At 42.5% G+C, this 25,988-nt stretch overlaps 1 protein-coding gene across 13 annotated transcripts in view; it reads right to left on the bottom strand.

Annotated features, from left to right (window-relative positions):
- cadps2 (Ca++-dependent secretion activator 2) overlaps nt 1-25,988 on the bottom strand; it is a 669,949-nt gene that overhangs the window by 217,907 nt on the left and 426,054 nt on the right. For all 13 annotated transcript variants that reach the window (XM_073059126.1, XM_073059121.1, XM_073059123.1 and 10 more), the window contains exons 9-11: nt 13,753-13,819; nt 12,376-12,484; nt 10,887-11,099 (exon numbers count right to left, since the gene is read on the bottom strand). In XM_073059126.1, the coding sequence (XP_072915227.1) occupies nt 10,887-11,099; nt 12,376-12,484; nt 13,753-13,819 (389 nt within the window). The remainder of the gene's footprint in view (nt 1-10,886; nt 11,100-12,375; nt 12,485-13,752; nt 13,820-25,988) is intronic.

The raw sequence follows: 25,988 nt of genomic DNA, 5'->3' as shown, positions 1-25,988 counted from the left end.
CGAATCAAGCCCGTAGGGCATGAAAGTAGGGAATAAGCCAATGTTTGGCATTGCTGGAGTGGACTTGGAGGCAATTTGAAGCAGCAGAACCAAGGCCAGGTGAGCCAGCCCTGAAAGGGAGGAACGACCAACTGATTAGCCGATTTAAGCACTGGGCCAGATTGGAAAGGTTGAATTGAAGTGGCGGAGTTCAAACCCAAGAACAAAGCAGCGGGGAACAGGTCGGAGAGTGAGGAACGACCCAAAGATTGACCGATTTAGGCAATAAGGGGGATGGGCTGATGTTCCGCTCACTGCTTTGTGAGATATACCCATTTCTGCACTGACCTGAGGATAAGGCGTGCAACTGATGGACTGCTGGATCAGCTGAACTTTGTGGCTGTGGACTGTTTTGTGAACTTCATTTCTGAATATTATTTTCTTACTTTTATTGCTTGCATGATTTTGTTTTCTTTCTACACATGGGGTGTTTGACAGTCTTCTATTTTATTTGGATTCTTTCTTTTGTAGCTGCCTGTAACGAGATGAATCTCAAGGTTGTAAATAGCATATGTATTAATAAATAAATGCACTATTGACTGTGGTATATGGATTTTCCATTACAAAGCAGAAGAGCTTAAAATGGGGAAAAAATGGAACCACGCCTTTGGCAGGATTGTGAAAAACACTTAACACTGGTGCTGTGACCAAGACTAGTTACTCCAATCTTTTTTTATAAATTTGTTGTAACTATGGTTTGAGTGACCTGGGATTGTGTCATCTGACAGTGTGCAGCAGAGTGACAACAGATCGCAGCAGGTAAAAAAGCTTGAACCTTTTCCTTTTTAGAACATGAATGAAAAAGACGATGAGGCATCTTTAGGAAACAAGTTAAGACTGTATGGCAATACCATTGCACTACATAAATGGACCAAGTTTGCTTGGTTCAAAAGGTTACATGCCAGCCCATGGCTATCTACTACGTAAACTCTTTTCACATTCTGCTTCAATGGTGAATGAAGTTCTGCAAGGCTTGGTGCTGGGCCTGCAAATGTTTACGATATATCTTAATGATTTGGAAGAGTGGGCGGTGTATCACGTTCTTAAATTTGCTGATGATGCTAAGTTGAGTGGAAAAGCAAATTATGCAGAGGATTTGAAGTTGCTGCAGAGAGATATACTCGGGGCCAATCTTTTTAACATTTTTTCTATAGCTAATAAAGTGGCAACTGAGTGTATACTCGTGGTTTTCTGCTGCTCTAGCCCATGCACTTAAAGCTTGACGTGTTGTGCGTTCTGCACATCATTGTTTTACTGAGTCGTTATTTGAGTTACTGCCGCCTTCCTGTCAGCTTGAACCAGTCTGAACATTCTCGTTTGGCCTTGCTCACTAAAAAGGCATTTCTGATCACTGGATGTGTTTTTGCCTTTCCCCACATTCTCTGTAAACTCTAGAGACTGTGCTGTGTGAAGATCCCAGGAGATCAGCAGTTTCTGAGATTCTCAAACCAACAATCATTCCTTGGTCAAAGTCACTTAGATCACATTTCTTCCCCATTCTGATGTTTGGTCCACGCAACAAATGAACTTCTTGACTACGTTTGCATGCTTTTATGCGTTGAGCTGCTGCCATATGCATGACTGAATAGATATTTGCATTACTGAGCAAGTGTACCTAATAAAGTGGCCACTGAGTGTATATTTAATGAGGTAACAATTACTACTTCCCTCGGTGGAGGTTTCCAAAGATTCATTACACTTTGGGAAAAGCAGTTCTTCATCTCCCGCCTATATCTGCTCCCTTGATTCGTGATACTATGTCCCTTAGTTCTAATCCCACCTGCCAGTGGAAACAATATTCCTTCCTTTATCTTATCTATTGCTTCCATAATTTTATAGACTGCTGTATGATTTTTCTGGAGTCCACCCTATATACTGCAGGACACACAAAATGCTGGAGGAACTCAGCAGGCCAGCAGCATCTATGGAAAAGAATAGAGCCGACCCTGATGAAGAGTCATGGCCCGAGATGTCGACTGTAGTTCCAAAACACCATCTCTCCTCGTAGGCTAGCTCCCTCATCTTTAAAATCAATCTGATGAACTTCCTCCGCACCACTTCCAAAGACTATTAAGGAGACCAGATGTCACACAGTAGCCCTGATACAGCCTCACCAATACCCTGTACATTTTCAGCATATCCTATCGGCTCTTAAATTCAATCCTTCTGGAAATTCATTGCATTTGCCTTTTTAGATAGCTTGTTGCACCTGCAAACTAACCTTTTGCACTTCATGCACAAGCACTCCCCAAGCTCCCCTGCTTAACCACATGCTGTCATCTTTCACCATTTAAATAATAACCTCATCTTCTTCTATTTCCTTCCCATGCAGATGACCTCATATTTACCAAAGTCAAACTCCATCTGCCAGACCTTTGCTCACTCGCTTATCTGCATACTCAGTGGCCACTTCTTTAGGTACACCTGCTCGTTAATGGAAATATCAAATCAACAAATTACGTTGCAGCAAGTCAAAACATAAAAGCCATTGTGTGAACGGCCATTGTGTGACTGGGCCAGTGTTAGACTGGGGAGTTCAGGTTTTGGCTTACAAAAGCTTTGGCGAGGAGAGAAGGAAGCAGTAGGCAGATTTTATTGTTTAATTTTTCTTTCTTTTTTCTTTCTTATTGCACAAGTAGAGCAGCGAGGGTGCCATACAGGATAGTGGAATTCTGCTCTTGCTCCCTAACATCTACACCCAGCTGTAGCTTTCTTTCAGACCATGTTAAGGAACTAGAGCAGGAGTTGCATGAACTCCAGATCATTCAGGAGGCTGTGGGGTAGATCAACAAGCCACACAGGGAACAGGTAATTGAGGAACTGTCAGGAGGGGCAAAGGGTATAAACAGCTAGTGCATAGTATCTCTTTGGCCATTCTTCTTAACATCAGGTATACCACTTTGGATACTGTTGGGGGTGGGGGTAATGACTTAGCAGAGGCAAGTCACAGCTCTCAAGTTTCTGGCACAGAGTCTGGCTTTGCGGCTCAGAAGGGAAATGGGGAGAAGAGGTGAGCTGTTGTGATAGGGAATTCATTGGCCAGAAGAACAGACAGGAGGTTCTGTGAATGAGAACGTGATTGCTGGATGGAATGTTGCCTCTGGAGTGCCAGAATCAGGGACATCTCAGATCAAATCCATGGCGTTCTTAAGTGGGAGGGTGAGCAGCTAGAGGTCATGGTCCACGTCAGCACTAATGACATGGGTGGGAAGGGTGACGAGGTCCTGCAAAGTGAGTTCAGGGAGTTAGGTGCTAAGTAGAAGGACAGTATTGTATATTTAATAGCTCAGTAATATTTGAATACTATTTTTGATTAAGCATTCTTTGTTTAAATAATTCATTATGGGTTATATTTAAAAATACATGAGTTGTCTATGTCATAATGCTACCACGCAATATATGCACACATTGTTTAACGTAAAAACAAAACTAAGACCAATTCTACTGGGTTCCTGTCTTTTTCTTGCAATTAAATTTACATTTTAGCATTATAAAAGATATCAGACAGGACTTCTAGGGTTGTGACACCAGGATTACTATCCATGCCACGTGCTAGTGAGGGCAGAGAAAGGAAGATCATACAGTTTAACACTTGTCTGAGGAGATAATCCAGGTGGGAGGGCTTTAGATTTTTGGATCATTGAGCTCTCTTCCACGGAAGCTGGGACACGGGAAGGAATGGTTTGCACCTGAACTGGAGGGTGTGGGGAAAGATGTTGTTAAGCCTACATAGAAAGTCAGGAATCAGAAGTTTGAGCATAGTATGACTAATGTTCAGAGTTATGCATTTTTCCATTCAAGGAGTATTGTAGGAAAGGCAAATGAGCTTAGGACATGGACCAGCACGTGGAATTATGACATTGTAGCCATTAGTGAAACTTGGCTGCAGGAGGGGCAAGTTTGGCAGCTCAATATTCCAGGGTTCTTTTGTTTTATACATGATAGAGTAGGAGCGATTAAAGGGGATTAGGGTTGGGTGCATTGCTAGTAAGGGAGTTAGGGAAAATATCATGGCAGCACTCCATCAGGACACACTGGAGTGTTCATCTAGTGGGGCTTTGTGGGTAGAACGAAGGAATAGGAAAGGGATGACCACCTTAATAGGATTATGTTATAGACCATAGGAGTTAGAGGAGCATATTTGTAGGGAGATCGCAGACTGTTGCAAGAAACATTAGCTTATGATAGTACGCAATTTTAACTTTCCACATATTTACTGGGACACCAATACTGGAAAAAGGGCTGGATGGAAAAAAAGCCTGTCAAATATGTTCAGGAAAGTTTCGGCAATCAGTACACAGAGATCCCAGCAAGAAAGTGTGATACCAGATATCCTATTAGTGAATGAGGTAGGGCAGGTGACAGAAATTTTAGTAGGGGAACACTTTGTATCTGATGATCATAATGTCATTAGTTTCAAAATTATTATGAACAAGAATTTGTTTGCTCATCGGGCTGAGATTCTAAATTGGGAAAGGGCCAATTTTGATGGTATCAGGAAGGATCTGGCAAGTGTGGATTGGGGTCAGCTGTTTTATGGAAAAGGTGTACTTGGTAAGTGGGAGGCCTTAAAAAGTAAAATTTTGAGAGTAGAGTAAAGAGTGTTCCTGTCAGAATAAAAAGCTAGGGTGACAGGTTTAGGGAAGCTTGTTTTTTTGAGAGGCCCTGGTTAAGAAAAAGGAGGAGGAACATAGCAGGTACAGACAGAAGAAGCAATTGGGTATTTGAGGAGTGTGAGGAGTGCATGAAATGCAAGAAAAGGAAATTAGGAGGGTCCAAAAGAAGGCACAAGGCTGCTCTAGCAGACAAGTAGACAAAGAATTCCGAAGGTTTCCACAGATAAAATTGGTCCTCTGGAAGATCATAGCGGGAATCTGGCATGGAGCTGACAGAGACAGGGGAGATCTTAAATGGATTTTTTTTGCATCTGTATTTACTTGCAAAAGGACACAGTCTATAGAACGGAGGCTAAACAGCAGTGAGGTCAGGGTCTGTATACACATTACTGAGGAGGAAGTGTTTGCTGTCCAGTGGCACCAAATCTGTAAGTATTTGGATAGACAAGGACTGATTAAGGATAGTCATCATGGCTCTGTGCATGGTAGGTCATGTCTAACCAATCTTATCGAGTTTTTCAAGGAAGCTATTTAGAATGTAAAGGAAAGGTAGTGGATGTTTACATGGATGTTAGCAAAGCATTTGAGAAGGTTCCATCTGGAAGGTTGGTCAAGAAGGTTGACACACAAGATGAACTGGCATAGACATTGACTTTGTGGAAGAAGACAGTGAGTAGTAGTAGAGGGTTGTCTCTCTAACTGGAGGCCTGTGACTAGTGGTGTTGTGTTGGATTTGGTGCTGGGTCCACTGTTGTTTGTCAACTATATCAACAATCTGAATACCATAATTCCTACAATCCTGACTGAGAAGGTGCAGAACCTGGGCTTCTGTACCTCCCTCTGCAATTGGATCCTTGACTTCCTAACCAGAAGACCACAGTCTGTGCAGATTGGTGATGACATATCCTCCTCGCAAACGATCAACACTGGTGCACCACAGGGGTGTGTGCTTAGCCCACTGCTCTACTCTCTGTATACACATAACAGTGTGGCGAGGCATAGCTCAAATGCCATCTACAAATTTGCTGACGATACAGCCATTGCTGATAGAATCTCAGGTAGTGATGAGAGGGCGTACAGGAGTAAGATATGCCAACTAGTGGAATCGTGCAACAGCAACAACCTGGCACTCAACGTCAGTAAGACACAAAAGCTGACTGTGGGCTTCAGGAAGGGTAAGACGAAGGAGCACATACCAATAAAGGGATCAGAAGTGGAAAGAGTGAGCAGCTACAAGTTCCTTGGTGTCAAAATCTATGAGGATCTAACCTGGTCCCAACATATTGATGTAGTCATAAGAAGGCAAGGCAGCCACTATACTTTATTAGGAGTTTGAAGAGATTTGGATGTCAACAAATACACTCAAAAACTTTTATAGTTGTACCATGGAGAGCATTCTGACAGGCTGCAGCACTGGTATGGAGGGGCTACTGCACAGGACCAAAAGAAGCTGCAGAAGGTTGTAAATCTAGCCAGCCCCACCTTGGGCACTAGCCTATGAAGTACCTAGCCCATCTTTAGGGAGTGATGTCTCAGAAAGGCAGCATCCATTATTAAGGACCACCAGCACCCAGGGCATGCCCTTTTCTCACTGTTACCATCAGGTAGGAGATACAGAAGCCTGAAGGCACACACTCAGTGATTCAGGAACAGCTTCTTCCCCTCTGCCATCCCATTCCTAAATGGATATTGAAGCTTTGGACACTACCTCACTTTTTTTTAATATACAGTATTTCTGTTTTTGCACAATTTTTAACATCTATTCAATATACGTAATTGGTTTACTTGTTTATTTATTATGTTTTATTTTATTTTTTATTTTTTTCTCTCTCTGCAAGATTATGTATTGCATTGAACTGCTGCTGCTAAGTTACTAAATTTCACGTCACATGCCGATGATAATAAACCTGATTCTGATTCTGATAATGTGGTAACCTGGATGAGCAAATTTGCAGATAAAACCAAGATTGAGAGTGTATTGGAGAGAGAGAACGATGATCAAAGCTTGCAGTAGAATCTGGACCAGCTGGAATGAATGGGCTGAGAAATGGCAGATGAAATTTAATGTAGAAAAATGTGAAGTGCTGCACTTTGGGAGGACAAACTAGGGTAGGACTGTCACATGAGTGGCAGAGCACTGAGAAATGCTGTAGAACAGAGGTATCTGGGAATACAGGTCCATGATTCATTGAAAGTTGTGTCATAGGTAGAGAGAGAGTCTTAAAGAGAGCTTTTGGTCTTCATAAATCAAAACATTGAGTAAAGAGTTGGGATGTTCTATTGAAGTTGTACGAGATGTAGGTGAGGCCTAATTTGGACTACTGTGTGCATTTCTGGTCACCTACCTACAGGAAAGGTATCAATAAGATTGAAAGAGTACAGAGAAAAGGATGTTACTAGGACTTGAGTACCTGAGTTATAGGGAAATGCTGAATAGGTTAGAACTTAATTCCCTAGAGTGAAGAAGAATGAAGGGAGATTTGATAGACCTGTACAAAATGATGTGTGATACAGATGGGATAAACACAAGCAGGCTTTTCCCACTGAGGTTTGGTGAGACTGGAACTAGAGGTCATGGGTTAAGCTTGAAAGATGAAATATTTAAGGGGAACATGGGGGGGAATTGCTTTACTCAGAGGGTAGTGAGGGTATGGAACAAGATGCCGACGCAAGTGCTGGATGCAGGTTCAATTTCAATATTTAAGAAAAACTTGAATTGGTACATGGATGGAATGGGTTTAGAGGGCTATGGTCTAGGTAAAGGTCAATGGGATTAGGCAGATTAAGAGTTGGGCCAAAGGGCCCATTACTATGCTGTGTTGCTCTATGGCTTTCTGACTCAGAAAAATTATTCAGACATGGTCAAGAGTTTCAGTTGTTCAGAACAAACATCAGAATGGGAAAGAAATGTAATCTGAGTGACTTCGACCATAGAGTTATTGCTGCTGCCACACAGGATACTTGGAGTACCTCAGAAAGTGCTGATTTCCTGTGATTTTCATGCACAACGGTCTCTGGAGTTTATGGAGAATGGTGCGATAAACAAAAGCATCTGGTGAGTGGCAGTTCTGTGAATGAAAACTCCTTGTTAATGAGAGAGGTCAGTGGAGAATGGCCACCGGTTCAAGCTGGCAAGAAGACCAAGTAGCTCAATTAACTCAATTATTTATTTATTGAGATACGCTGCGGAATAAGGCCCTCTGGCCCTTTGAGCAGTGCAGCCCAGCAATTCTCCACTTAACGCTAGCCTAATCATCTAATGACCAATTAACCTACCAATTGGTAGGTGTGAGGAAACTGGAGCACCCGGTGGTAACCCTTGTGGTTACGATGAGAATATACAAACATCTTACAGACAGTCGCGGGAATTGAACCCAGGTCACAGGCACTGTAAAGTGTTGTGCTAACCACTACACTACCATGCCACAGACACAGTTAAATAGATGTTTTGCATAGTGGGGATATTAAACCTTATGGATAACGATTAACTAACAGCAGATGTGAGGAGTTGAGTCCACAGCCAGATCAGCCATGATCTCATTGAATGGTGGAGCAAACTTGATGGGTCAAGTGGCCTACTCTCTCTCCTATTTCTTACATTTGTTCTGAATGGTCACAGAACGATAAGGAACTAATACAGATTACAGAATACAACCAAAACTATGAGCACACTTGAACTTTCGGTAGGTTTTCATGTAAAATTCCAGTATACAACCTTGTTACTTCATCAATGACTAACATACAGTGTGTGTGGGGCAAATGGCAACATGTCTTTTAATTTAGTGTTTAACCCATTCATTTGACTGAAATATATGGATTGCAGAGTGTTTTCAGAGGTAAAAGTCAACATGCATGTAAATCACACATTCTTGGCATTTTTTTGTACAATCCTGTACCCATTATGTGACAAGTGGATCCAACGATACGTTAATAATCACATTTGCAACTTTATTAAAAGTAAGTAGAAAAGGAAATCTTACAGTTTTGCATATTATATCACAACACAGTGAAATTATAAAGGTGGTTTAGCTAGGTATTTGAATACAGAGGGAGAGGTTATGCATAGAAGGGACGTGCTGTAAGAATTGTGCTGCAGGGTGTTCTTTGAGAAAGACTAAACCTTCGGACCAAGGAAACACTTGGAGTGCTGTGGTGTGGTGGATATTATTGCCACTATTAGTAGTTCCCTTGGGTGTTACTGACTTGAGGAACAGGCCACTCAGATGGCTATAAAGAGGGAATTGGGCAGATTAGGACCAAGGATTCAGAGTATTGACGGACTGAAACGTCAGGATGACTGAAGTTTGGGGAGCTGGGCTTGGTAGGATTTGATGCTGGCAGGATTCTGGTGTCGAGGTGAAGATCAAAGGACTTCTTACAGAAGGAGACCACTCTGCCCAACAGTGTACGTCAGTTCTCAACGGAGAAATCCCATCAGCCCCATTCTCCTGAAGACATGTAACACGTGTTCCTTACCCTGTTTGTCAAACTGAAACAAGGTCATGATTCTCACAAGCCTATGAGACTGCTTTTTGATTCATAATCTATATTTGGAAGAATTTACAGCAGCCCATTAACTCACCAAATCATACTTTGTAGGTGGGAGGAAAGCAGAGCACCAATACATTCATGAGAAGTTTCAAACTCCACACAGAGAGCATCAACAGCCAAGACCGAACTTGACACCGTGTAGCAGAGCTAACTGGTGCATCACCCGGTCATTCACTGAGGTGTACATGGGTGAATTACTCTGAGTAACACCTGACACTCTCGGGTAACATGGAAAAATCCAGAACTAATTTTTAATTGTAACTCAAGCAAGTGAAGTCAAATTTCAATTGCCTACTCGGGACAGAATTGCAGTATTATGCAATTGAGACCAGAGGACAGCAACCAACTTCTTTCCTCCATGAAAGCCAGCAGTGTTTGTCACCAGCAGTTCTGATACCAGCAGCATTTATCCTCGAGGGAGGAAACAGACCAACTAATCTTCCCCTCCTAAGCCAGAATCAAGACAGATGAACATAGCCTGTGACGGGAAAATGCTGGTGGATGTCAAAAAACAACTCACCTTTCCTCCGGAAATTGCTACCACCAACCTTAGGACAGACTTGGGCGTCTGGTCCAAATCCTTACAGATCATCCACATCGTGGAACTCACAGTCCCATGGGAGGACATGAGCTCAAGAAACACAGGAGCGCAACAGAAGACGCTATGCAGTTCTAGCAGCTGAGGCTCAGCGACGGGGTAGAAAACCAAAGTTTGCCCTGTGGAAGGGGGATGTAGGGGACTTATAGCCACATTGCCATCAAATTGCTGAAGAGGCTAGGGATCCACAGTCATCACAGCCACATCAGCGTCGGTGGAAAGAAGCAGTCAATGGCTTTGGATCAAGTGAAAAGATCTCTCTTGGGCTCCAAGATAGCATCAAGAGAGTGGGAGGACACAATGGGGTGGTGGGGGGTGGTGGGGGGCTCTGGGACGTCAGAAGTCGTCGTCGAGCCCTCCGGAGAGGTACTGGGCTAATCAATGAAAGATTGAAGAAGGAGGGTGCCCATTTGAAAACCCCTGTGTGTCAACCCTGTACCACTCCCAACATCAACACGGTCTCATGCAAATTCTCATGACCTATTGGCACGAGGGATATTAACATTTTATCCTGTGTTTTTTGAGATTTTTCAAATTTTATTTACTGAATTACTATTCTCCTCTGAGCATCACCTCAGGAAACCTGAATTATCTACATTTGATAATCAAGTGAAGTCTACCGACATATGGTGAGGTGTAGGAAACTGATTTGCAGCAGCACCGCAAGCACGTCGATTCAGAATGCTAAACACACATAGCTTGAAATGTGCAGTGAACCATCAAACAGTACAAAAACATTGTTTCAATAACAATTGTGGCTAAAAGAGAAGACTGAGGGTAAAGTATGTTTCTCCAAAAAGGTTTCTGATCTTTTAAATCGTCATTCAAGATCTGTTCAGACCTCTTTCACTGCCTCCCCATTCAAATAGGCACAGTTGCTGCTAAACTTGCTAAAATTATATATACAATGAATAAAAAATAGATACTTTTTACATTGTCAGCACATTGCAGTAGTTGAAAAGGATAATAAGAGTCTCACTATCTGTTGCCTTCAGATGCTAAGTATTGTTTGATTGGAAAACTGTGTGAACGAAGCTGATTCAAAATTAGAATTGAAATTAAATGGTTTCTGGCATACTCACAGAACTGAGAGATAGGCACATCTGGTAACTGTGCACTTCCTCCCTTTGCATTCAGTTTCTGGACCTGTGATGGAGGGATGGGTTTGTAGGACTGGCCTGTAGCTCTATACATAGCTTGAACCCATAACACTCGGTCCTGTTCGTCATCGCTTGCAAACACAACAGTGTCACCTTCTTTCACTGCATTAAAGAATGCTCGACCGCCATTAAGGCCTGTAAGTAAAATGCAATAATGAGGCAATGCATTAATTTTGTACATACAGCGCTCGTCTAAAACGTTAACTCTTCAAATTCTTCTGGACTTGGGATTTGTTTAACTTCCATTTCCTGCATGCTTTTTAATTCAAGGCAACATAGTAATTTAAGGATAATTTGTCCAGGGCATTGCACACCTTCAGCGCATTCACTGCAAATAAGCTTTCCACTGCTTAATCTTTCATTCACAGAATGAAGCACACTCTCTCTGTTCAGTTAGAAGATTATGCAATTAACTCCCAATATGGGAATTTTTACATGAAAATCCAGGGGGATGCTTCTGTACGGTGCTGGGGAAGAACTGCACTCCCAGAGGTGCTGTCCTTCTGAGGTGGTGTCCAATCCTCACTCTTAGAGATCCAACACATCTACTCTGAAAAGGATCAGGAGGTCTTTTCTCTTCAGCCAACATCACTGTTCACAACCACTTTGCTATTTGTAGAAGCCTGTGGTGCACAAATAGGCTGCCCTGTATTCCATATCATAATACTGGGGCTATACATACAAGTTGTTCTCCATCACAATAAGTTGGCTGAAATTTCTTGAGTAGTTTTTACCTGTTTTGTCAATTTGTTAAGAATTTGATTGTGAGCAGTTTTAAGTTTATTTAAGCTTATTATAATTGTTTCAATGAACTATGATTTTTTTTTCTCGCTTAGTAGGTAAAGTGACTGATTTTATTCCCTTATTCACCCTACATTTAACACCAGGGACCTGCTAAAACTTGGCAATGTAGTCAGATAAAAAACTGATTTAACACTCAGTAGTCCAGAGAACGTTTTATTAACAGAAGGATTTAATCTCACTTTAGAAACATTTATTACTACTATGACATTTTTATACTTTTTGACAGTGCTGTCCAACTAATGGTAACTCAGCAACTGCCCACCTCCCCCTCACACTCCCCAGCTACTTTAGCAATTGAAAACAATATGTAGCTTTGATGAGAAACATCACAAAATGTACCACTTATATTTCTTTGTTGTACAGAACGCGATTGAACAGATCCAAAAACAGCAGCAGCAAACAAAACGTGTGAAGCTGCTGAAGGTAGCAAATTTGCACTTTGCCACAGAAAATGCACAGACCAACTGTGATCCACATGCCTCTTACACCAAGAAAAACACTTCAGAAAGCAGAATCTCCAGTGGATTCCACCCCCTTCTATTGCAATGAAACATTCTTATTCACAAGCACAAATTAGTCAATTGTTTTTCCCCTCTGACAGCGATACCTGGCTGTGGTTCTGTGTAGTCCACTGTGTATCCTTCCAGCTGCATTAACTCCTGGGGCTCAGACTTCTTCTCTCTGTAGCTGCACATGGCAAATGTGTATTGGCTAACCTGAAACAATAAGCAAAACAAATTTAGCCTCAAGGACACCAGCTCCCTAAAGAACAGAAAACAGCACAAAAATAATACAAGAACATTTTCTCATTTGCAGTATTATACTGAATAATTACAATGTGCATGTTTATCTCCTTTGGTTAAATGCTTTGATTGACAGAGTTTATGTGCAAAGGGATTCATTGATGCTATGGGAAAGACCTCCAACACAGTAGGTATTACATGTTCTTTCATTCACACAAAAGTTTTAGGAATTTCTGCATCCAGATCATCCTTTACACAAACAATTCCCTCTCCCTCCTGATGGCATATTGCATTCCTCTTACTTCATTGTGAGACAGTGAATTATTATTCACGGGTACCTGCGTTAATTCATGCTGATCCTCATTTCTAGCATGAAGCAGAATGGCAAGATAGATTCCAAAGGTCAAAGTAAGTTTGTTATCAAAGTACATAAATGTCATCATATAAACCCTGGGATTCATTTTCTTGCTGGCATACTCAATAAATTCATAATAGAATAATAGCCATAATAGAATCGATAGGCAAACAAGAGAAACCCTGCAGATGCTGGACATCAGAGTAATACACACAAAATGCTGGAGGAACTCAGCAGGCCAGGCAGCATCCATGGCAAAGAGTAAACAGTCGGCATTTTGGGCAAGACCCTTCATCAGGACTGGCCTGATGAAGGGTCTGAACCCAAAACACCGACTATTTATTCTTTTCCATAAATGCTGCCTAGTCCGCTGAGTTCCTCCAGCATTTTGTGTGTATTATATAGAATCAATGGGAGAAGTATAGGAAACTGACACTGAAGTAAAAGATCTCTCATGATTCAATGATGGATGAAATATGAAGTCTGACTAATACTCCTGATTCTACATGTTTACATTCTTATAAGATGCAGTACAGAGTATTTCTCCTTCAACTCATTCTTCCCCTTGGTGTGGGGTCATCAGTGAATTGAAACAAAAAGCACTGGAACAGTCAACAGGACGGGAAGAATCTGACATGCTCATGGCTGTGTTGAAATTACTTTGTTGCTCATGAATCAAATAGAATAGAAAAAAAAACACTTAATGTGTTCATCTTTTCCAAAAATTCCAAGATAACTGCAAAATCATAAGACAACTTTGGGAGAAAAGAAGCATTTAGCTGAACAGCAGCTTACCATAATCTCTTCCAGGGTTGTTAGCGATAAGCAGTAAATATCAGCTTTGCCACCAATGCCCACATCCCAAGAACTGAATAAGAAAGCTAACCTGAACGAGGACAAAATATCTCTTCTTCCACCTCTTCCAAACCTTCTGCCCAAATGCATAAAGGTATCTGCAAATTGAGAAACATGATTTACTCCATATAGACAACAACCCTTTTCGATGAGGTAAATAATAAACATTTTTTCTCCAGGTACTTGTTCATGTCAAGGAGATGGTCAGATGGAGTTTTCAGAAGATTCAAGGGATTACTCAATGACATGAGCTACAATGGTACCAGGCCTAGCAATCAATCTGGAAAAACCTGATTAATCTGAATCAGGTATTGACTGAGTGCCCTGGTCATTAGGAGGCAAAGCTAATTTGCATAGTGTTCTTACTCTGTCAAAACAATAGCAGGAAGGTCATACAATTTTCAATGAGATTGTCATTCATTTTTTTTTACTTTGATGGCTACTTTGTGCAAAACATGATTTTTTCAAAGATGGTGTTAATTTGTAAATAGCGATAGTGTTTTGCATAGAACACACAAAATAATGGGAACTAACATCTTAAGGAAAGGATGGCAGAGGAGCAAATTATGAGCCAAGAAAAACTGGGATGGAAATATCACACTATCATTACATACATTGCAAAATCTTACAAAAATAGAAAAACAGAGACAAAATAATTTTAGTCAGCCCTTCACACTTCCACTACCATTGCAGTACATGTTGTATTTCAAACCTATTACTGAAATGCTTGAAAAATACAGAGCATTAATTATTGCTCCATCTCTCATTCTGGTAGCTTCCATTGTCTTGGCTCAAGTCAACCCGCAATGGGTAAGACACTGTAAGCTGTAATTGGCAATTGACTGGTTCTTACAACGGGCTGGACAGTGCTTGTGCTCAGACTCCACACTAGTCCCATAACCACATGGCCCTTTTAGTGGTCCCGCGGGTCATATCAAGCTGCCACAGCTATCCTGCAAAGTAGCCTGATATGACGTTTCAGGTGAATCTTGATGACCTGGCTTGAACCTCTTCACTAACCTTTGACAGCCTGCTGATAAAGGCCCCTTTAACTGTTTTTAGTATGTATGATGATCAGTGATACTGCTTTAAACTTGTTTGTTAGGGAAATTAAAGAATAAAGCGTTAATATTCAATAAAATATGGAAACAATTTTTTTCCAATCCAGGTTGAATGGGGTTACGCTGCACAAGCCACCCGTGGCTCATTTAAAGATGGCGAGGCAGATACAAAATGTATCAAGTTCTCCAGATCAGTATGATTGAGCTCTGCCCTTGCGCCAAGTCAAGGGTAGTGGATGTCTCATCTCAGCCTTTTCTTGAGATTTTCACCGTAACAGAAGTTATTGCAATTCTCCCCATGTAGAATGTGAATCACTGCTATTTGGTGCTCAGTTTGGAGTTTGCAAAGACTATTTTCTTACAAGCCTCATTATGATCTCAGTATAAACATGGACAAAGAAATTGGATCCTTGGCATGGTACCCGAGTTTCATACCTTCTTGGACAAGTTTCACATCTAGGCAAACTTTTAAAATTGAGTCAACGGAAAGCACAAGGAATACTGAGAACTGATGCAACAGAAGTATTTGTGTTTGGGGGGGGGATCACTTCAGTACTAGGGCAATGAAAAAGGAGGGTATTAGGTAGTGTCCTATAACAAACCATTTTCAGTTGCCTAATATTTTCTCTCAATCACTCAGTCAGGAGTGGGATTGTTTAATCAGAACTGCAGGACATCCGGACTGTATCTCACATAATGAAGCAATCCATGTTAGGCAACAAAAGATGGAAAATATTCAACCTTGCATGACCTGGGAACACTGAGATTACCTTTACAATCAACGTCACGGAACTGGATATGGGTTGACTGCTATTTGGCAAAAACTCAAATGTCCCAGCTTTATAAAAATTACTAAAGCACACTGGAGGATGAGTATCCTGTATGAGGAATTCATATCAAGCCTTTCCCACCAGGAAAGAGTGTGATGAACTACCTTCTGTATGCTCTGGATGAGCATGGCTCCAACAGCACTCGAGAAGCTCAACATCACCTAGTAAAGGGAAAATGCCCGCTTGATTAACACCCCATCTACCACCCTACCGCCACTGTTCCCACTACTGCTGCATCATGCAAGTGATGTGTCCCACTTACAAATCATTTTGCAGCCATGTGTTGACTCTTCTTCAACTTAGCTTTGACGCCTTGGATTGTAGAAGCACAACACTGGCTTTACAGAAGTCACAAAATGTCCAGATTTGATGCATGTAAAAGGTTCAAACTGCTGATACTCCAGACCTACCAGAAACTCCAAAGTACCATCTCCACTCAGAGATGCAACCATTCAGGAATTTGCATCATGACCACCTTCTGCAGTACAATTACAGGTGAGCAGTATCCGTTAGCATTGCCAGCAATGCCCACATGCAGGGTGCGAATTAAAAATATATTGTCAAATGAACTGACTGACAAGTGTGTACATTAAGTTGCAAAACTACACTGGAAGTGGTTTGATTGGATTTCTGAATCACCTATGGAAATTGTGTATTTCTACTGAAATTTTAAGCTGAAAATTCACCTCAAGATTCACAACAATTTCATCAGAAATGACAGCCTCTTACTATTTTCCGGCTATCATTTAATCAGGATGAACATTAGGTATGAAACTGCTTGCATACAATAGGTGTTCTGGGTTCCTGTGGTTTTGCTGTAGAAGGAAGCGTAGAGAGAGAGAGAGAGAGAGAGAGAGAGAGAGAGCATTACATTAAAATTGTTTCAAGACGTTTCATGTTATGAAAACTCATAAAGATATTTCTGGTGTCTTCTCTTACATGTTTTCCCCTGTTGTCATTTAGAATTTGCATGAGTAACTACAGAAATAAGTCTATGTCTGCTTTTAAAAAATCTTCATTTAAAATATTAATTCATCAACACAAGAGTTCTGTAGATGTTGGAAATCTTGAGCAACACGCACAAAATGCTGAAAGAACACAGCAGATCAGGCAGCATCTGTGTACTGTAAAGTGTAACAGTAGAAGACTACAGGATGGCTAACATTGTGCCTTTATTTAAGAAGGGCTGTAAGGACAATCCAACAAACTACAGCTTGCTGAGGGTTAGGAATTATTTGCATCTGGGAAGGAAGAACCAATCAGGGATAGTCAGCATGACATTGTTTGTGGGAAATCATGTTTCACAAATTCGATAAAAATTTTTGAAGCAATGACAAAGAGGGCTGACGAGGGCAAGGGCAATGGACACTGCCTATGTTCACTTTAACAAGATAATTGATAAGCTCCTACATGACAGGCTGGCCCAGAAGTTTAGAATACACATAATCCAGGGTTAAGTATTAAAGTGGATACAAAATTTGCCCGACGGTTGGAGGCAGAGGGTGGCAGCGGAGGGTTGCTTTTCAGATTAGAGGTCTGTTGACTGTTGGAATTGGTGCTGGATCTGTTAACTTTCATCATACAAATTGTGGTGAACATTTGGTCCATAATGACAGACGAGGAAGCTTGCTAACCGCTTTATTGTGATAAACACAAAACAGACCGGGCACCTTGACCCGGAGAGTGAACCCAACCAGTCTCACACCGACGGGAGAGGTGACCATCACACACCCCGGCTACTGTTAGGGTGACCCACAAATACACAAGCAAATAACTGTATAACCCAAGCTAAAATGTAGCAATAAATGAACTGGAACTTCCCACCATAATCCCACAAAAGCATTTTAACATACGAACAATAAACTGTACTGGTCATTAGAAATGCAAGGGCGGGCTGTTGACCACACCCCCCCACTGAGCATCACATATTAATGATTTGGAAGAGAATGATTTGTAAATTTGCAAGTGACACCATTGTAGATAGTTTAGTGGACAATGCATAAGGTTATCTAAGGTTAAAAAAGGATCAAGATAACAGGGAAAGTGGGTAAGGGAATGGAATTTAATTCAGACAAGTGCAAAATAATGCATTTTAGGAAGTTAAAGCAGGCCAGGTGAATGACAGGGCCTTGGGAAGTGTTACTGAACAGTGAGACATTGGCATACAAATACATAGTTCCCTGACACAGGTTGACAGAGTGATGAACAAGTCATTTGATATTGTTGGGGCATTGGGTATAGGAGATGAGACAATTTCTTACATTTGTACAAATTATTAGTGAAGAGACAAATGGAATACTGCGTGCATTTCTAATGACCATGCTCTTGAACAGATGTGATTGAGTTAGAGAAGTTGCAGAAAAGAGTCACAGGAATGTTGCTTAGACTGGAGCGATTGAGGTAACAGGAGAGACTGCGAAGGCTGGCACTGCTTCTGCAGGAGAAAAGGGGGCTGAGGGGTGACCTCACAGAGCTTTACAAAGTCATGAGGGGCATAGGTAGAGTACAGCCCCTGATGACATTGTGATCTCAGTCACTGAGGCTGACTTAATAGCATCCTTCGGGAGAATCTATGGAAAGCATCTGGCCCAGTGACATACCTGGCTGAGGACTAAAGACCTGTACTAATCAAATGGCTGGAGTGTTTACAGATATCTTCAACCTCTTGTTCAGGCAATCTCAGGTACCCATCTGCTTCAAAGATGGTAACCTGCCTCAATGACCATCATCCAGTAGCACTTACATCTTCTATGATGAAGTGTTTTGAGAGGCTGGTGATGAAGCATATAACTCCTGCCCTAGGAGTAATCTGGATTCACTCCAATTTGCCCGCTGTAACAACAAGTCAATGGTGGATGCCGCTTCACTGCTCTTCACTCCGCTCTGGAAAACCTGGACAAGGAAGTTGCATATCTCTAAATGTTCTTCATTGACTACAGATCAGCATTCAACACCATCTTCCCCTCAAAACTCATCACAAAGCACCAAGACTGGGCCTCAATATTCCCTGGTGCAACTGGATCCCTGATTTCCTAATTGGTCGACACCAGTTGTTATGCATCTGTAACACTCGCGTTATACTAATTATCGTGAGGCTAAGCACAGCTCCAATGCCATATTCAAGTTTGCTGACAACACCACTGTTGAGGGACGAACCTAAGGTGGCGATGAATCGGCGTATAGGAAATATTGAAAATGTGGCAGAGTGGTGCCACAACAATAAACATCAGCAAGACCAAGAAGTTGATTATTGACTTCAGGAGAAGGAAACCGGAAGTCCAAGAGCCAGTGCTCATTGGTGGAGAGGGTCAGCAACTTTGAATTCCTTGGTGTTATTATTCCAGAGGACCTGTCCTAGCATGTAAGTGCAATTACAAAGAAAGCTTGGCAGCGCCTCTACTCCTTAGGAGTTTGTGAAGATTTGGCATGACATCTAAAACTTTGACAAACTTCTATAGATGTGTACTGGAGAGTGTATTTTCTGGCTGCATCACGGCCTGGTATGGAAACACCATTGCCCTCGAACGGAAAATCCTACGAAGTGTACTGGATACAGTGCAGTCCATCATGGCTAAAGCCTTCCCCACCACTGAGCAGATCTACACAGAGCATTGTCGCAGGAAAGCAGCATCATCTCCTGCTTATTTCACTTTACACTTATGATTGTGTGGCTAATTTGGGAGGCTGAGGGGTTGATTGACAGAACGTACAAGGAGGCTGTAACACCCAATCACAAATAAATGGATGACTGTCAGGAGGGGGAAAGGGGATAAATAGCCAGTGCATAGTACCTTTGTTGCCATTCTCCTCTACAACAGGTATAATGCTTTGGGGGGGCGGGGTTATTGACTGAGCAGAGGAAAGCCACAGCAGTCAGGTCTGTGGCATTGAGTCGGGCTCTGTGGCTCAGAAGGAAAAGGGAGGGAAGAGGTGAGCTGTGGTAATAGGGGATTCATTGGTTAGGGGAAGAGAAAGGAGGTTCTGTGGATGAGAACCAGATTCCTGGATGGTTTGTGCCTCCCAGGTGCCAGGGTCAGGGACATCTCAGACCGAGTCCACAGCATTCTTAAGTGGGAGTGTGAGCAGCCAGAGGCTATGTTCCACGTTGTTTACAATAACATGAGTAGGATGGATGACAAGGTCCTGTAAATGGAGTTCAGAAAATTAGATGCTAAGTTAAAGGACAGGAACTCCAGGGGTATGATCTTATGATTGCTACATGTGCCGCATGCTAGTGAAGCCAGAAATAGGTAGATCATACAGTTTAACATGTGGCTAAGGCAATGGTGAAGAGGGCGAGGGAGGGCTTCAGACTTTTGAATCAGGGAAGGTGGGACCTGAATAGAAGGGACAGTTAGCACTTGAACAGAAGGGGAACTAGTAACCTTGCAGTAAGTGCCAGTGCTGCACAGGGGAGTTTAAACTAGATTTTCAGGGGAATGGGAACTAGACTGGCAGAACAGATAGTGGAGTGGTTGTGGGGAAAATGTTGTTAAGCCTACACAGAAAGCTGTGAATCAAAAGGTTGAGCATGGTGGGACTAATGTTCGGAGGAGTTGTGTATATTTCAATGCAAGGAGTATTGTAGAAAAGGCAGATAGGGCCTAAGTCAGCACACAGAGTTATGACATTGTAGCCATTAGTGAAACTTGGTTTCAGGAGGGGCAGGAGTGTAAGCTCAGTGTTCCAGAGTTCCATTGTGCTAGACGCGATGGAGCAGGGGGATTAAAGGGGGAGCAGTGGCATTACTAGTGAAGGAAAATGTCACGGCAGTGCTCAGTCAGAACAGACTGGACAGTTTATCTACTGAAGCTATACGGGTTGAATTGAGGAATAAGAAAGGGCCGACTGCATTAATGGGATTGTATTGTATTAACAGTGCATGGGATTTAGAGGAGCAAATTTATGTAAAAATTGTAGACTGTTGCAAGAAACATTAGGTTAAGATAGCAGGTAATTTTAACATACCACATACTGATTGGGACTCCCATATTGTAAAAGGGCTGGATGGGATAGAGTTTGTCAGGTGTGTTCAGGAAGTTTTCCTTAATCAGTACGTAGAGCTCCAAGCTGGAGTGTGTGATGCTAGATCTCCAACTAGGGAAGTGAGACAGGGCAGGTGACAGAAGTTTGTGTAGGGGAATGCTTTACATCTAGTGATCATAATACCATTAGTTTGAAGATACTTGTAGAGGAGAGGTCTGGTCATCGGGTTGAGATGCAAAATGGAGAAAGGCCAATTATGATAGTATCAGAAAGGATCTGGATTGGTCGATTGGGACCGGCTGCTTTCTGGCAAAGGTGTACTTGGTATGTGGGCGGTCATCAATGTGAAATTTTGAGAGTACAGAGCTTGTATGTCCCTGTCAGAATAAAAGGCAAGGATAACACATTTAGGGAACTTTGGTTTACGAGAGACATTGTGGCCCTGGTTAAGAAAATAAAGGAAGTGCTGGGAGGTATAGGCAAGAAGGAGCAAATGAGGTACAGTACCTGAGGAGTATAAGAAATGCAAGAAAACACTTAATAAGGAGATCAATCGGGCTAAAAGAAGGTGTGAGTTTGCTCCAGCAGACACTAAAGGAGAATCTCAAGGGCACCTAGAATTAGAATTAGAATTTTATTTCTTACATCCATCTCACAACATGAGAGAGTAAAAATCTTTATGTTGCATCTCCGTCGCTACGTACAAGCAGTAAGAAAGGAGAAATGTGGGATATTGCCAAACATTAAAATTGTATACATAATTGTTGTGTGTACATGTATGTACAGTCAAATATGAAATCAGATCAATGTGTATTGAAAAATCTGATGGCCTGGTGAAAGAAGCTGTCCTGTCTGATGGTCTGTTGGTCCTGGCCGACATGCTGCGGTACCGCTTGCCAGACGGAAACAGTTGAAACTGTTTGTGCAACACAGACAAAATGCTGGTGGAATGCAGCAGGCCAGGCAGCATCTATAGGAAGAAGTACAGTTGACGTTTTGGGCCGAAACCCTTCGTCAGGACTAACTGAAAGAAGAGGTAGTAAAAGATTTGAATGTAGGAGGGGGAGGGGGAGATCCGAAATGATAGGAGAAGACAGGAGGGGGAGGGATGAAGCTAAGAGCTGGAAAGTTGATTGGCAAAAGGGATACACAGCCGGAGAAGGGAGAGGATCATGGGACGGGAGGCCTAGAAGGGAGAAAGGGGGAGCGGAGCATCAGAGGGAGATGGAAAGTAGGCAAGGAGTGATTGTGAGAGGGACTGAGAGAGAAAAAAGAGAGGAAAATAAAAGAGAGAGGGAAAAAAATTGGGGGGGGGAAATAATAAATAAATAGACAAATAAATAAATAAATAAATAGATAAATAAGGGATGGGGTAAGAAGGGGAGGAGGGGCATTAATGGAAGTTAGAGAAACCGATGTTCATGCCATCAGGTTGGAGGCTACCCAGACGGAATATAAGGTGTTGTTCCTCCAACCTGAGTGTGGCTTCATCTTGACAGTAGAGGAGGCCATGGATAGACATATCAGAATGGGAATGGGACGTGGAATTAAAATGTGTGGCCACTGGGAAATCCTGCTTTCTCTGGCGGACAGAGTGTAGGTGTTCAGTGAAACGGTCTCCCAGTCTGCGTTGGGTCTCACCAATATATAAAAGGCCACACCGGGAGCACTGGACGCAGTATACCACACCAGCCGACCCACAGGTGAAGTGCGCCTCACCCGGAAGGACTGTCTGGGGCCCTGAATGGTGGTGAGGGAGGAAGTGTAAGGGCAGGTGTAGCACTTGTTCTGCTTACAAGGATAAGTGCCAGGAGGGAGATTGGTGGGAAGGGATGGGGGGGGGGGGCGTCGAGTGGACAAGGGAGTCGCGTAGGGAGCAATCCCTGCAGAAAGCAGAAAGGGGGGAAGGGAAAGATGTGCTTGGTGGTGGGATCCTGTTGGAGGAGGCAGAAGGTACGGCAAATTATATGTTGGACCCAGTCTGTTGTTGGGTGGCTGAAGTCCCTGATGTCTTCCGGGTCCTTTGTACACACTTGAGGGCGGAGTTTAGGATGCTGGCACCTAATGGCGAATCCTTTGCCTACATTTTCGGGCACGGTTCTATTTCTCTCTTTAATATCTCTTTTTTTTTTCCTTTTCAGAGTTCTTTTGAAGACCCTGACCCGGAGTTACACGCTGACTTCAGTTCCTTGCGGAAATGGGACCTGCTGTCAGGGCCTCGTGACCGGCCACTTTTCGATATGCCAAGGACACGGCCTGGAAGACCAGCGCACCTTCAGGGTGCCGGATCTTCATGGCTCTGGAGGCGGGCAGATTCAAAGTCAGTGCCATGGCCCAGTGTGTCATGGGAGTACATGGAAGATTGAAAGCAGCGAGCTGGCTGCTGGCTGTGTGCCCAGAGACCCGAGTTCTTTGGGCACAGAGCTGGGAAAAAGCTAGGCAACAGACTTTTAACAGCATAAATCGGTGAGTTCTTTTTGTTATGTCTCCCCTCTCGCTGCGAAATGGAACATCTCTTTTTCCCTGATTAGGGAGAGACCAGCCTCGGTATGTTGAATTACTGGGTGAACAAGTAGTCTTTGGGGTCCTTCACGTCTGTGTCTATTTTGATGCTTTGCTGCTTGCTTGAGTGCTCGGTAGCGGGTGCAGATTGTTTTTGCTAGTGGGGGTGTTGTTGCTTTGCTGCTGCTTATGTGTGGGAGGGGGGAGCTTGGGGGGCTTTGGGGTTCTAATGTTTAACTGTCATTCATTCTTTGGGGCACTCCTCTGTTTTTTTGAACGTGAAGAAAAAGAATTTCAGGATGTATATCGTACACATTGCTCTGACATTAAATGTACCTATTGAAACCTGCTGCTGTGAATGTCCTGAATAGAGGAAAGTTCACACCCACAGATGCACTGGGCTGTCTGCACCACATCAGTGTCCTGCAATAGAGGGTAGTACAGTTCCCACACCAGCCTGTGACGCAGACAGTCAGGATGCTTCAGATATATTCAATGCAAAATTGGTCCTCTGGAAGAGCAGAGCAATCATCTATGCATGGAGCTAAAAGAGATGGGGGTGCTCTTAAATAGATTTTTTGCAGCTTGATCTGTGCCAGCTGGAAAAAATGGGCTGAGAAATGGCAGGTGGAATTTAATGCAGACAAGTGTGAGGTTTTGCACTTCGGAAGGACAAACCGGGGTAGGACTTACAGGGTGAACAGCAGGGCGTTGACAAGTTCAGTAGAACAGAGGGATCTGGGAATAAAGTGACATCACAGGCAGAGAGCGTCTTAAAGAAAGCTTTTGGTACATTCACCTTCATAAATCAAAGTATTGAATACAGAAGATGGGAGATTATGTTGAAGTTGTATAAGACAATGTTGAGGCCTGATATGGAGTATTGTGTGCAGGTCTAGTCACCTACCTACAGGTAAGATATCAATAAGATTGAAAAAGTGCAGAAAGAATTTACAAGAGTGCTGCTGGGTCTTGAGGACCTGAGTTATAAAGAAATGTTGAATAGGTTTGAACTTTATTCCCTGGAGTGTATGAGATTTGATAGAGGTATATAAAATTAAGAGGGGTGTGAATAGGAGTAATGCAAATAGGCTTTTTCCACTGAGGTTGGGTAAGACTAGAACTAGAGGTCATGGATTAGGGAGTGAAAGGTGAATGTTTAAAGGGGAATGTGATGGATGGAAAAGTTTAAAGGGCTATAGTTGGGTGCAGATTAATAGTTTGGCACAGACTAGATGGGCTGAAGGGTCTGTGCTGTGCTGTAGTGTTCTACGCCTCTATGGCTCTAAGTGCGGCTTCAATGTCATATTTAAGTTTGTTGACAACACCACTGTTTTTGGCTGAATCTAAAGTGGTGATGAATCGGCATATAGGAGGGAGACAGATCAAGTCAAATCTATTGACTTAACTACATACATTAATTAACATATATAACCATGTAATGTATATACAAATGAAGCAACATTTTTCCTAACCAGATGGCCTAAGTGTCATCACCTCTATTAGTGAGCTGTTGAGGCATCAGCTGTATAACTTAATATTAATAGCATCAATAAAATGTAGAAGACTCTGAGTGGGCTTTGCTGGATAGATGTTGAAACAATGTTCTCTCTGGTGGACATGCCTAAAACTAGGAAACTTTGCCTCAGGATAAGAAGTTAGCCAGAAGCTCGAGTTAAGGAGGAACTTCTCTCAAAGGGAATGCGAGTCTTTGGAATTGTCCATCCCACAGAAGGTTACATATGTTAAGCTCAAGGACAGGATGATGGGAACATTGTGGGGAAGTTGGTTGAGGCCACCGATTAGTTTAGCTTTAACCTTATTGAAAGGCAGAGCAGATCTGAGAGGCTTGTTTTCTAAAGGAGGTGAGATTTAAACTATTAAGGTTAGATAAGGTTAGACAGCAAAGAATGCCTCTATTTTCTTAGAAGTTTGGGCAGATTTGGCATGTCATCTAAAATTTTTACAGACTTCCATAGATGCACAATGCAGAATATGGTAACCGGCAGCAGCAAGGCCTGGTATGGAAACGCCAATGCTCAGAGGAGAAAGGAGGTGGTGGATGCAGCCTACTCCATCGCAGGCAAAGCCCTTCCTGTCACTAAGCACATTTATAAGGAGTCTGCCACAAGAAAGCATCGTTAAAGACCCCCACCGTCCAGGCAATGCTCTTTTCTTGCTACTACCATCAGACGGGAGGTACAGCAGCCTCAGGACCCACACCGCTAGGTTCAGGAACAGTTGTTGCTCTACAACCATGTGGCTCCTGAACTGCTGTGGATAACTTCACTCACCACAACTCTATACCGATTCAACAACCTACAGACTCACTTTCAAGGATTCCTTACAATTAATATTCTCAGTATTTTTTTATTTGCACAGTTAGATTTCTTTTGCACATTTATTATCAGTTTATGTATGTTTTTCATATATTCTATTTTTTTTTATTTTTCCTGTAAATGCCATCAAGGAAATGAGTCTCAAGATATTCTATAGTAACATTGTGCTCTGATAATAAATTTTCTTTAAACTTTGAGATAGTCAGTCATTTCCCCAAGTTAAGGGAGATGAAAACTTCAGTGCCAAGGGGTTAGTGTAACACTATAGCCACAGCAGAGACTGAGGGTCAATTGCACCGCTGTCTGTTGAGAGTTCGTACTTCCTCCCTGTAACTCCGGTTTCCTCCCACTTGCCAAAGACGTGTAGGTTGATAAGTCAATTGGACACATTGGGCAGTTCAGGCTCATTGGGGAGGAAAGGCTCACAGATGGCTGCATCTTTCAATAAATGAAATAAAATACAACTAGAGGGAATAGGTTTAAGGTGGGGTGTGAAAGGAATAAAGGGTTTGGAGTGGCACCTTTGTCCACACACAGTGCGGTAGATCT

This window comes from Hemitrygon akajei, chromosome 10 (assembly GCF_048418815.1).
Source record: "Hemitrygon akajei chromosome 10, sHemAka1.3, whole genome shotgun sequence".
Lineage (NCBI taxonomy): Eukaryota > Metazoa > Chordata > Chondrichthyes > Myliobatiformes > Dasyatidae > Hemitrygon > Hemitrygon akajei.
This window is presented reverse-complemented; position numbering and strand designations above follow the sequence as displayed.